Source organism: Geospiza fortis, unplaced genomic scaffold, assembly GCF_000277835.1.
Source record: "Geospiza fortis unplaced genomic scaffold, GeoFor_1.0 scaffold244, whole genome shotgun sequence".
Lineage (NCBI taxonomy): Eukaryota > Metazoa > Chordata > Aves > Passeriformes > Thraupidae > Geospiza > Geospiza fortis.
This window is the reverse complement of record NW_005054370.1, coordinates 1,810,495-1,823,501: the sequence shown is the minus strand read 5'-3', so window position 1 is coordinate 1,823,501 and position 13,007 is coordinate 1,810,495. Positions and strand designations below refer to the sequence as shown.

At 55.7% G+C, this 13,007-nt stretch overlaps 1 protein-coding gene, 1 long non-coding RNA gene and 1 other non-coding gene across 3 annotated transcripts in view; 2 read left to right on the top strand and 1 right to left on the bottom strand.

Annotated features, from left to right (window-relative positions):
* The first annotated feature begins 222 nt into the window (after positions 1–222).
* On the top strand, positions 223–299 carry LOC115948284. Its single transcript, XR_004082119.1, has one exon. It is a non-coding gene; the product is annotated as a small nucleolar RNA R38 (small nucleolar RNA).
* A 52-nt stretch (positions 300–351) lies between these two features.
* Positions 352–2,921, top strand: LOC115948279. The gene is made up of 4 exons (XR_004082114.1): positions 352–452; positions 1,505–1,592; positions 2,542–2,668; positions 2,830–2,921. It is a non-coding gene; the product is annotated as an uncharacterized LOC115948279 (long non-coding RNA).
* A 1,043-nt stretch (positions 2,922–3,964) lies between these two features.
* ST6GALNAC2 (ST6 N-acetylgalactosaminide alpha-2,6-sialyltransferase 2) overlaps positions 3,965–13,007 on the bottom strand; it is a 10,943-nt gene continuing 1,900 nt past the window's right edge. Inside the window, exons 2-10 of the mRNA XM_031059962.1 lie at positions 9,778–9,870; positions 9,601–9,658; positions 8,825–8,999; positions 7,951–8,116; positions 7,061–7,199; positions 6,229–6,332; positions 5,994–6,077; positions 5,328–5,427; positions 3,965–5,138 (exon numbers count right to left, since the gene is read on the bottom strand). Coding sequence (XP_030915822.1) covers positions 4,971–5,138; positions 5,328–5,427; positions 5,994–6,077; positions 6,229–6,332; positions 7,061–7,199; positions 7,951–8,116; positions 8,825–8,999; positions 9,601–9,658; positions 9,778–9,870 — 1,087 coding nt within the window. The 3' untranslated portion in view covers positions 3,965–4,970. The remainder of the gene's footprint in view (positions 5,139–5,327; positions 5,428–5,993; positions 6,078–6,228; positions 6,333–7,060; positions 7,200–7,950; positions 8,117–8,824; positions 9,000–9,600; positions 9,659–9,777; positions 9,871–13,007) is intronic.

Here is a 13,007-nt window from a genome sequence, read left to right as displayed (position 1 = left end):
AGGAACCGCGGGCTGGCCCGAGCCATGCTCGGCGTTTTATGGGCAGCGGGTTCGGCTCAGCCGGGGCTGTCTCCCAGCACCCCGAGGCGGGGGGCAGCGGGCCGGGGAGCCGCGTGTACCCGCAGGCATCGGTGCTACCCGGGCGAGGAGCCTGACAGCCACGAGGGCAAGAACAGATCTGCGATTTGGGATGGTCCTATACTCTTTAGCTGTTCCGGAAGCTGAGCTAGTGATGATGATAAAAGTTATCCCTGTCTGAATTTGATCTTTCCTGTGTGGAAGTGTAACTCTGAGGCTCAGTGTTAGAGACACAAAGGTAAAGGAATGATTTGGTACCTGAACTAACTCTGTCTCCTTTCTCGGTTCCAGAGCATCGTGACACCGTGTCAAGAAGGGGTAAAAACACTCTCCTGGCTGGGGAGCTGATTTACCCGCAGTGCACCTTCACAATGGTGAGAAACAGCAGCATCTGTCTTGGCATAGTCTGGTTTTCTTTTTCTCCTCTAGGGAGGTTATAGAAAGAAAAGCTTATAGAAGAAAAACTCGCTCTGCTGTCTCAAATTATAGCCTCCTGAATTCCTGGGGCTCCTGGGAGGGGATATAAAAGCCCAATGGCCTGATGAATGTAATTAAGCCAATAAAGGCTGTAGCTTTGTCACAGCTGCCACCTGAGTGTGCTGCCCTTTGCTGGCACGGAGCACAAGCTGAAAAGCAGCATGGATTGAATGGGAATTTTACTGGTGTTGGTGCCCAGCAGAGCACCTGCTTGTCAGCGTGGTCAGAGATGAGCCAGAGTAGAAGGAGGAGAGGTAGGAGGGATTGGATGACAGCCCATTATGGAGACACTTGACACAGCTCATCTCATAACTGTATCTGTCACAAAAATAGACCTAGTGACAGAATAATTGCTCTGTTTGCCTGCCTGGAGGTGCTCTGGGACAGTTTCAAACTTGCATCAGGTTGCTGGGGGTGGGGAGGTGCAGCTCACCTGCCCCAAAGGGTCACCCTGTGAAGGACACACCCTGAGGAATCTTTCACCTGGGGGGAAGTGGCTGTCCTAGGTCTGATAAGTGCATTTCTTAAGATAAACCCATAGACCAATTACACCATGGGTGGATAGATTATTCTTGTGTGCAGGGAACAAGTCAGACTGGGAACTTTCTGGAAGATGAGGAGAATGTCAGGTTGAAACAGCGTAAAAGGGTCCAAACCACCAATGTCTCAGCTTCCCTAAGCAAGGATTTAAATAGCATCCACTTCCCAAAGTTTCTTGTCTGAATGAGACAGCCCCCTGGCAAACGTGCTCCTCTGTGTCTTGAGGGACAGGTTTCTGCTCTGCTAAGTTTGGGAGACAAAAGTTGCCTGTCTTTGAATGGAGAATTTCTGTCTAATTCTTGCTCTGTGATCCAGTGCTGGGTTTTTTTTCTCAGGAGAGGTGAGGCAAAGAGAACTGACTTTATTTAAAGTACTTTTGCTAACAATGTTCATTGCAACTTGTGTTTAGGAGAAAATGGTCCTGCAGAATCCTGGGGCTGCTGTTGCCCAAGGACAGCTTTGGCCAGAGGGCAGCTGCTGTGTTTGGCTTCAGGCTGGTAAGAGAATTGAATTCTTCAGTGTTGTGTGTTGTTTGGTTTTAATTCATTAATTACATGCCAGGCCTACAGAGCCTAATCTCTGAAGGTTTGCCCGGAAAAATCCCAGGGAGATCAGCTGTGTATCTGTACTGTGTGTGGTTTTGGGGAACATGAGGGGTTTGTGTAGCCAGGGCTGGGACAGACACTGAGCCTGTGATGTGCTGTTATCCCTGTCTGACACTCAGCTTGAGGAGGAAAATGTCCACTGAGGCTCAGATGCTTCCCTTAGTGGGTCCCCTGTCCCTTTCAAAGAGTCCACAGGTGTGAGTGGCACCAGTGTGACACAATCTGTCCCCTGTCCTGCCACCCTGGGCCGTGTGGCAGCTCCAGGTGCAGTCCCAGGCACAGCTGCAGAGCTGCTGTTGTCATAGCACAGTTTAGAGCTGCAAAGAGCTTTCAAGTTCCTTGAGCAAACAGTGACAAGTTGAAGGGCAGATAAGAAATGCATTTTTTTATCTTCCCTGATGTACAGTCACTGAACACACAGGCTGGAACAGCACTTTGTCTTGGGCAGCTGACAGCTGCCTTCTGCTAAATGATTTTACGCTTTATTGAACAGAATTTGGTTTTGTTTGCAGAAGGTCAATAACAGCTTCTGACAGGCCAGCAGAGCTGGTGACAGGGAGTGTCATGAGGACCATGAAAGGGGAGGGAATGGCACCACAAATCAGGCATTTGGGTGCTCTGACAGCACAGCTGTCTCCCAGACAGCATCAGGCACTGGGACAAGCACCTGGAGCTTTTGACTTCCAAGGTGTTACAGGGAAAAGAAAGTGGAGAGGCAGCCCGATGATAAATGGGACAAGTAAAAGCTACTCAGTGCTTTGAGATCAGAAGGGCAGGAATTGGTTCAGAATGGACTTTTTTTAGGAAAACAGTTACAGCCTTGGTTTGTGGTTTCTCACAGATCTAGAAGGAAGATTGTTCTGGACTGGATGTCACAAATGACTGCTGATGTGTCACGTGAAATGGCCACCTGTGTGTAGCCACAGGCTCCTCCTCACTGCTCAGTGGTCACTGCAGCCACACCATGGGTAAGGACCACTAAAACCAAAAAGGATTTGGGTACTGGTGCCATTGGCCTGGGTGGGGGCAAGGTTTTGTCTCCTGAGACCTGTACTCCAGATTAAATAGTGCAAATCAGGAACTTTTCAGCTGCTCTGATACTGTTGTTTTTTGGTTTTTTTCCCACCAGGATGTGATCTACAGCTGGCTGGAGGAAAAAGTGATTCCCTGCTTTCTTCTGTTCCAGAATAAAATAAGTTGTGGAAAATCTTATGAGTCAAAGTTGGGTTTTATGTGGTTATTTCTGTAAAGGTTGGAGTCCATGCTCTTAAAGGTGTTTTCTAACTGTAATGATTCTGATTCTTCTTGGACAGAAATGGTTTTGTGCAGGTATGAAGGATTTTGGATTAAAACCCTGAAATGGCAGTTGTGAGCTTACCCTTCATAGCAAACCTGATATCACAAAGACTTCAGTGTCTGCAGATTCTGTCCCAAAAGTAATTCATGGGAGCAGTGTCACAAAACTAACTTACGGCTAAGGTCTGGTGCCAATTGGTTCTTGTGGTGTGCTTGGGAATACAGCCATGAATAAGTCCTTAAAATGGAGTTAGCTCCAGCCCCACCCTTGGCTGGGAATGTCCCTTTTTGAGAGGAAAGGAAGGTTGTGGTTCCCAGTATTTGGTTCCTGGTGTGCCTGATTCCAGGCAGGATTACAGCACCATGACAGCACCATCCTGCTTGTCCTGCCCTGAGTGTCACCGTGCTGCTGATGTCACCTGAGGCTTGGCCAGAGCTGGTTTGAGGAGGTTTCAGGGTGTCTTGGCCACGAGATGTGAGGATCAGGCTCATTCGTGTCACGAAAGGTTTTGCTGAGTGTTTGGGAACACAAAACAGGCCTGACAGGCTGCTGTGGTACCAGTGGAGGGTGGCTCTGATGGGAACAAAGGTTAATTTGAGACGTGGGAACACAAGATGGGCCCCAGGCTAGAGATTACATCTGGAACAGGCTTGGAGCCTAACCTGAGTCTGTGAACCAGCTGGAAGCAGCCTGCTGGAGCTTCAGGGGGTTTGGAGGTTCCCTGGCTCAGGGCCAGGGTATCTTTTGCCATCTCTGTGCACCAACCTTGTACAGTAAATAGCATTCCAAGTAGAAAAGGGCTGTGCTCAAAGTCTTGAGTCTCCGTGATTTAAACTGGTTTCCGTCACTGTCTGCCTCTGGAGCTGCTCCCCAATTGAAGTCTCCCTGTTACTGCTTCTCTGCCGGGGGAGGTAAAGTGGGGGGGGGTCTCACCCCACCCAGTTCATCAAAACAACAGAAACAGGTGTTAAGGAAAACAATCATTCAACATTTATGTAATTACACAAAGTGGGAAAGTGTCTTGGATTACACTGCTCTGTCTCCAGCCCCCACCAGCTGGAGAAGCCTCCCCAGGTGGGTCTCCCTGAGCAGTGCTGGTGGTTGAGGGACAGCCGAAGGGTTCAGGACCCTCCCTCCCCTTGGGGTTGGGGAAGGAAATTAAGAGTGACCATCACTTTGACCCACCTGGTGTGGGGCTGCCTCTCAGAGGCACCACGGAGTCCCTGTGCAAAAGAAGGCTGACAAAGCCAGTGCCACACACACATGACCGAGGCCAGTGTCACCTCTGGGCTGCTCAGAGCCTGGACATGATCCTGGTGTCCTGGCTGAGCTGCTGTGACCCTCCTTGGAGTTGATGGCTTTTGAGCCCCTTCCTTGCCAGAAAACACCAGACCTCAAGAAGGGGACAGTGACAGGGCCCACTGTGTCTGTCCTGCTCTCTGTGCCACTGACCAGGGAGGCAAACAGATCCTTCTGGAATGTGGCACGCATCCACACAGCTGGCTGGAGCTGGGACTTTGCAGTCTTTCTGAAGAGAAGTGTTCTCCGGATATGTCACCTCTTGTCACCTGAGCTCCAGTGCAAGGATTTATCGTGCCCACCATGGTGATGAGCATTTAAGGTGAAGGGTATTTTCCAGCATCACCCTGCCCCTCCTGTGCTCCACAGGGGCCACACTGCCCCAAAGCCACATTCATGGGGCTGGCAGGGCACAGCCACGTGCTGTGGTGCTTCTGGCTGCCCCAAAGGCCACGTCCCATCACACTGATTCCTGAGGAGATGCAACATTCCTCCACCAGCACCAGCTTCCCCGTTATCCTCACATCACTGCTGGCTGTGGTGCAGCAAGCCTGCTCCATGGGCTGGCTGGCCAGCTTGGGAGAGCCCTCAGGAGGGAGAAGGTGACCCTCAGGAGAAAGGAGAAGAGCCACACAAGAGTCCTTGGACTTGGCCCTGTGGGCACCCTCCCGGCCTCAGCGCTGGTAGAGGGTGATGATCCCTGCACGGTGCAGGCTCCTCCACAGTGCTGCCTCCAGCATCATGTCATGGTTGGCATAAAACACCAGAGGTTTCTTCTCCACCTCGTAGTAGTGGTCTGAGAACTGCTCATAGTTGGCTGTGATGAACCCATAGGCACTGACCTGTGGGGAAGGAGGTGGGGCAGACAGAGGAAGGGTCAAGGCTTCACCTCTGGTGGTACATCACCACCAGCAGTCCCTTCAGGGACAGGGGACATGTAGGACAGCCACCACAGCAGCCAAGGAGGGGATTCCCTTCTTCCCAGGGGAACAGTGGCCCTGTGGCCCCTTAGTGGCCCTGTGGCCCCTTACCTGGTCGCAGGTGTGGAGTGCGGTGAGGAGCATGAGGGCGCCGGTGCTGGGCATGTACAGGGAGCTGTACTGGGTGTTGAGGAGCTCTGAGCGCAGGAACCTGACACGGGGGGACACAGGGGCTGTGGGGATGGCACAGCCCTGCAGCCCCCACACCCACACCCAGCCAGCCCTCTCCAGTGACACCAGTGGCCAGTGAGGCAGGAGCACTGAGTGAAACGAGGGCTCAGGTGGGCTCTCTGATGACTGCTCTCATTTGCTCAGAGGCTGGTAAAAGGCACCTCTCTGCTGTTTGGAGCCACCCCAACCTGGGCACCTGCTTTCACGAAAGGCAGGAAAAGACCATCCTGTTGGGACCTACCTTTGCTCCTGTTAGACTGAGACAAAATGTAATTTGTTGTGGGGAATGGCAGTAAGGGGAGCATGGGGAGGCATAGGAGGAGATGTGAGCTGTGCTGCAGTGAACAGGAATGGCAGGGGAAAGACACCTCTGCCTTGTGTGCAAACAGCAGGGCACGGGTGGTTCCAGTGTCTGGAGGAGGCTGGGACTGCACTTTGGTGCTGGGCAGCTACTGGTCTGTACTGGAATGGCAGAGGGGGAGGGAGGTGGTCTGAGCCCAGCCTGGGGCAGAGCCAGACAGCAGCCACAGAGCTCATCACCCTCACCTTGCTGTCAGGTACTGCAGGAAATCAGGATGCAGCAGCTTGAACTTCTCTGCAGATGCCTCCAGTCCAAAATACTTCTGTGGGCTGCAGCAAGGCAAGGAGAAGGGCAGAACTTTGTCATGGGAGTCCCGGAGCTCCTTGGGGTTTATCCCAGGAGGGACAGATGTGGGGTGAGGACAGGCAAGTTGTGCCTGCATCACTGGGGGTGCTGGGGGGATCTTGGGGAGCTACTCACTCGTCCCCCTTGTCCGAGCCCTCGGGCACTGGGCTGCCCTGGATGGCCGATTTCAGCATGATGTAGTCCCGGATATCCGAGGGGATGAAGATGTACTTCAGGTCCTGCAGCAGGGACACACACAGGGCACTTGGAGGGGGGGCTGGGGACACAGCCCACGCTTGCAGGCGAGGACTGAGAGCTCCTGAGATGGGGAGAAGGTGTTCCAGATTTCAAGGCAAGATGTATTCTGTTACCATCTGTATGGCAGTTGTTTTTTGTCAAGTGGGCAGTTTTCCTTATCTCTCTCTGAGTGATCACAATCACTCTTCCCTAGGGAGGGGACATCTGCTGATAACAGCTATTGAGTGTCACTGCATGGCTGATAAGAGCTACAGCATCCCATTGGGAGATGTGAGCCCAGAGGGAGGAGCCAAGCAGAGACTGCACCTTTCTCCAGGATCCCTGCTCCAGCAGAACCACCCCTGACACTGCAGGAGGGCTGAGCCACAATTCCAATGGGACTGCTGCCAACACCCTGACCCACAGGGTGTCAGGTTGGGTTCTGTCAGTGTTGTTTTAGTTTATTGCATTGATTATTTTATCCTTTTATTTTCTTCCCTATTAAAGAACTGTTATTTCCTGCTCCCATAATTTTTGTTGCCTGAGAGCTCCTTAATTTAAAATTTATAGCAATTTGGAGGGGGAGGGTTCATTTTCTCCATTTCAGGGGAGGCTCCTGCCTTCCTTAGCACATACCTGTCTTTCCAAACCAAGACAGAAGGTCTCAGAAGCCATCCCAGCCTGAAGGGACAACTTGATCCAAGTCCCCAACAAGCCCTCAGGGTCTCACCTTGCCCTGGGGGACCTGGGTGAAGCCATACTCCTCGTAGGAGACGAGGGAGTTCTTCATGGTGTTCACCGTGAAGCCGTAGAAGGAGACCTTGGTGCCGACGTCCTCCTCGAAGCCCTTGATCACGGCACCGTTGAGCCTGCAGGAAAAGCAGAGAACACTTGACCAGGGCTGGCATCTCCCAGCATCCATTGTTATGAGTAGAAAAAGCTGCCCTTTTTTTTAGAGGTTTCAGAGTTCACAGGTTGGGCTAGTTGCTGCCAGGGTGGAGTTCTAACTGTTTGTTGTTGTAATCACCTGTCGTTTTCATTAACTACCTGTTGTTGATGGTTAAGAATTCCCCCTTATGTCGAGTGGCACCCTGCTGCTTCCTGGAGGGTGGCACCCACACGGCGAAGAGGAGGGGACCTCGGAGTTAGCATGCAAATGACATCAGATCCAGCATGCAACAGGAGGGACCCCTCACCAAACCTAGCCAAAAACCCCTAAAAACAACGAGCCAACACGAAATAGACGAATCAAAGCGATGCTTAGATGTGAGGAACAGAATCTAGTATCTGCTAAGACCCTTTTACCCCTCACCCTAACCTAAAGGATGTCAGCTAGACAGAGGACTTCAAATGTTAAATCAGGAAATTAAGGGAATCTCCTGATGCTCTCCTGAGGATGGAACTCCCAGCTCTGCCCACAGACCAGTGGCCAAAGCTGCACTCTTCCTCCTCCTCCTCTGAGTCCCTCCTGGGACCAGTGGCAGCAGCGGTGTGAGCACGGACCTGTTGCTTCTCCCCACCCGAGCTGATCACTTTTAATAAAGGCATTAAAAAGGAAAATGATCTCCTGCCCGTGTTTATTTCGCCCATGGCCCTGTTCTGCCTGGGATTCACCCTCACCTGAAGACCAGGTCGTGGCTGTCGATGGCCTTGCCCTGCCGCGAGCCGTTGAGGATGCCACCGTTGCCCACCACGGCACAGCGGACACAGCCCCCGGGGAAGGCGGCCCTGTCGAAGAGCTGCCGGTTGGCCGAGGCGTTGAGGAGCTGCAGGGTGCTGCCCACCACTGGAATGGAGCAGGATGGGACCAGTCAGCAGGGAAAAGGTGTGTGCCAACCCATGGGAGCACGTGCAAGGGCTGGCACAGCACAGCCAGGAGCAGCACACACTCCGTGCAGGAGAGATGTCTGCAGATGACATAGGGGGGCACCAGATAGGCCCATCTCTCCCAGCTTGGTGTCACCTACTTGTATCTCTTATCTCCCATGCTCCTAACCCTGCTGCAAACAGTGCCCACCCAAGGCTGTGCAAGGCACAACAATGCAACCAGACATCTCCAGCCCCAGCCCTGCAGATGCTGCTGCCTGTGCTGGCCACATCCCCTCCTGACAATGTCTCTGCAAATGCCACTGGTTCTCTCCTGCTCGCTGTTCCCAGCACTTCCCAGCCCAGGGATTGAAGCTGGCAGCTGCCAGGGAAAGCAGAGAGTGGGTTTGGGGTGGGAAGGGAAACAATCTCCATGCACAACAATGGAGCTGGTTGTCTGAACTCCTCCGGCCCCAGTTAATAATCATGGACAACACTGGAGCTTTTATTCAGGGAAAATGTCACAAGATGCAGCAAGAGCCCCACCCTGTGCCCCGGGAGGTGGGGTGGGAAGAGATCAACGTTCCTGGCTCCTCTGCAGGGCTCCTTGCCTGTCCCACATCTCCAGTCCCTTCTTCTGGGCTCCCCAGTCCCCTCAAGCTGCCCCACATCCCAGCTGGGTCTGTACCTGCGAGGGACAGGCCCTGCCAGCCATAGGGGACATGTCGTGTCTTCAGCCTGTTCCAGGTCTCCAGGGTGAAGTGCTGGTCCCACATCAGCACGGGGGTGTTGAAGTGGAAGATCTCCCGAAACGTGGGGTCTGCCTTTGCTCTGGCCATTACAGAGTGGAGGCAGGGGCTGGGCTGGGAGGGAGGAAGGAGGATCCCTGCTCAATCTCCAGCCTGGGTCTGCCTTCCCTGTGACACCTCCACCCCTCAGCAAGGTGAGAACAAACCCAGGGACACAAGGGCTCCTTGTCCATCACACATTCTGCTGGGTCCCCCAGGCAGGGCATTGCCTCCTGCCTTGGTTTTGTGCTGCAGAGCTGCCTTTGGCAGCCAGCTCAGTGGGGCTGGCAGAACCAGGGCTACAGAGTCACCTGAGGGTGTGAAAGATTCAGCACCTTCAGGTGAAGGCACCCATTAAAGGGCTCTGCTCTGTGAGAACAGAACAGCAACAGCTCCCCTCAGGGCCTGGGTCCATCCCCATGAGTCTCCAGCCTGGACTGCTGGCCCAGGAGTCACGGGGCTGGAGGGGGTGGTGATGCTGCTGCAGCCTCCACACTGGGCAGTGGCAGCAGGGAGGCCTGGGGACAATCACTTGTGTGGATGGACAAGGCTGCTCCTCTGTAAACCCCTTCCAGAGGATGCTGCTCCTCCTCAGCCTCCCCACACAGCCCTTCAAGCAACAAAACCCAGCACAGAGGGGCACCATGGATGCTACTGTGCTGTGCTGGTGATTTACCTGCTTTCTGCTGGGCTCTGGCTCCTCCAGCTCTGCAGAGGGCTTCAAGGAATTCCCACTGGGATAGGGGAAACATATGGCGGAGTTAAAAATCCATTGCTTGGGCACTGGGGAAGCCCACAGTGGGCAGGGGCCTCCCAGTTCCTGCCAGGATGGCTGAGCATCTTCTCTCCTTACCTCTCCAAGCTGCCTCCAAGTGCCCACCTGTGGCTGCCAGCTCCCTGTGGTGTCCCTGAGGGAGCCAGGACCAGCGGCCCTGGCTGCAGCAAGCTGGGGGAAGACAAGGGAGGGCTCAGCTGGGCACCCTGACATCCCCCCCTGTGAGAGCCACAGGGCAGCACCACGACCCCTCCATTTATCTCCTCTTCACCACTGCCCGTGCCCACCCACGCCCCTCTGCAGGTGGAGAGATGAGGATTTGCAAAATACAGGGTTTGTGCAGCCACCATCTCCTGGATTCCCATGCACCAAAAACCACACCCAGCCCAGCCTGCAGCCTCGGGGGAACCCTGCTGACACCTCCCTGGCTCGTCCCACCATCCCACCACTCCTGAGTCCCAAGAGGGCTGGGCTGGAATAAACTGGACAGGCCAGCAGGACACATTCAGTTGTTCCACCCCAGTAACTGGGCTCTGGAGGTTCTCGGGGTGCATGGGACACCCTCTGCCCTGGGAGCAGCTGGGGCCTGCCCTGATCCTTCATTAGCAGTAGGGGCTGCCCACCCTGAGCACCTTGGGGTGCCCTGAGCCCCACGGGGCCAGGCTGAGCTGCCCCAGCCCCTGGGGGGGCACTGGGGGTGGGCAGGGGAGCAGGAGGTGGGAGCCCACAGGAGGGGAACAGGCTCCCATTGATCCCCACACAGAAAGGCCCTTCAGAGCCCCCAGCAGCAGGTGCTGCGGCCAGAAGGGGGCTATTGTGGAGGAGACAAGGGCTCCTTGTTACAGGATCTCTGCTGCAGCCTGGGGACAGGTAAAGGCAGGTGGGGAGCGGAGCTCACCCCCCCAGCCCTGCTGGCACAACGTGTCCTGGCACAGGGGCACAGCAGGAGTTGGGTTTCTGTCGCTGCCACGGCCCCTGTCAACACCAGCAGCACCCACAACCCTGCCCAGGAGCAGAGTCAAACCTGTCTGCCACCCAAACCCTGCCCTGTGCCACTCTGGGGGCATGGCATGGCGTGGGGGGACAGCCCAGCACTCTGCCTGGGGTCTGGGACTGGGGGCTGCAGCACCTCCCCAGGCGTGGATGGAAGGGCAGCCCCAAGTAGGTTTTGTTCCCAGCACCTTCCTTGTACCATCCCAGTGCTGCCAGCTCTGGGCAGGGCATGCTGAGGGTGCTGAGCCCCAACAGTGGGGCAGGGCAGCTTTGAAATCAAGCCTGTGTGTCTTGCCTTGCTGTCTCATGGGAAGTCAGGATTCCAGCAGGAGCAGAGCCCTGCAAAGCCCCCACCACTCCAAACAGCCCAAGGGTCAGCACAGTGGAACCCCCACCGCCTCACCCCTGAGGCTCATCCTGAGACCACCTGAGCAGGCAGAGAGAGGAGGGAGGGAAAATGCTCAAGAGGGTCCACCAAGATGGGACTGAGCCACCCCAGAGAGATGCAGAGCTGCAGCTTTCTGCAGGGCCTTTCTGGTCTTATCCTGCATCATCCAACTCATCCCAGCCTGAGCAAACATTCCCTTGGCTCGCAGGGGGCAGTGCAGGGTCTGCTCACAGCAAGGGCAAGGCCACCAGAGGCTGTGCCAGAGCTGCTGGTGACACTGGGAGCTGCTCTTTCAGCCCTGGTACTGACAGCACATCCCGCAGAGCAAAGCTCTCCACACAAGTGTCCCACAGCTCTGCACCCCGAGTGGGCTCAGCCCCAGAGGTGCAGGGAGCTGCCCAGCCCCAGGAGATGCCCAGCCCCACTTGCTGCCTTTTATTTCCCACTGCAGGTGATCCCCAGCCCATGTGCTCAACAGCAGAGCTTATCAACACCTCCACCACCCAACGGATGGACCAGGGACTGGGGTAACTTCCCTGCTCCAACCCTGAGCTGGCTCCTGCGAAGCACTGAAGTCCCTGTGTGCAAAGCCCCTGGGCTGGCCACTCACCCATTTTCTGGCCACAGAAGGGCAGCCCCATCAAATCCCGAGGCTGTTACCCTCACCCACCATGTCCAGGCTTGAGCTGCACCCAAGCAGCCTCTCCCAGCCCTTCCCACCAGGCTCACAAGCCCCAGCTGTACATCTCTGCCCATCCAGCCCTTCCCCAGCTCTCCTGCTCCTGTTTCTTCCCTTTCCCTTCCCTGGTAGCACAGGCAGAGCCCTGGGCAGTGGCAGTGCGAGGGTGCTGCATTACTTTCTGAGCTGCCAGGGATCTGTGGGAGACCCAGGGGGCTCAGTCTGGCTGTGCCCATGATGGAGGGAGGTGGGCACAGGCAGCCTGGCAGCTCTGACCTTCCCTGGCAGCTGGGCCCCAGCCCCACCCATGGCCGGACACAGTGGGTGGCACCTGCTCATCGTTTCTTCCCGGCTTTGTGCTGAGCTGATAACTCAGTGCCAGCACCTCCCTGCACTTGCTTGCCAGCTGTGGGTGCTGGAGCCAGCTCTCCAGCAGTGCTGCTGCCCAAAGCCTGCTGGGGAGGGTGTGGGGCAGCCGGCCCCCCAGCACACAGCATCTCGGCGCTGTGACGGGGAGCCCAGCGCTTTGACGTCACCTGCAGGATGTGGGGAAGCGCCTCGTGCTGCTTGGTTGACTCAGAAGGCGACAATCCTGCCCAGGACCGACAGATGCACAATGGGACTGTGGGGAGGAGTGGCTGTGGCTGCCCGGGCACCGGTGGTGGCAGCAGAGCCAGCCAGGGCTGGGTGCTCCCTCAGCACCGTGACATTCACAAATATGACGTTTCTGGTCCAGGGCCATCCCTCATTTCCGGAAGATAACGCTGTGTGTGAGTGTTGTGAGCACACACTCCAGCCTTATCTTCAGCAAATACTCCCAGGGCTCCACAGAAACATTTGAGGGAGCCAAAACAGCAACAAGAAGCCGCTCTTGCTCCATCTCCCCACGAAGGGCTGAGCTCCAGAAGCATCCCTGCCTGGTGCAGAGCAGGAGTGGCGCAGCCAGGCTGGGCAGAGCTCCGTGCTCATCCCATCTGCCCTAAGAATAAAGCCACAAGTGCAGCCAGCAGCTCCCCAGTGGGCTTTGGGAGAGATGGACGGGCAGGGAGTGGGACAGGGCTGTGCCCAGCTGAACCCCAGGGGATTTGGTTCTCTCCCTCCCAGCTCTGCAGGGAACAGGGCATTTGCCCTCTTCCATGGGGCCACCAGCTTTGTGCACACTGCAGGGGGACTGGGCATTGCTGTGGGGGTCTTGGGGTGACCTGGTGCTGGCAGCAGCCCCCATCCATCAGCTTCCTGCTGATCCCC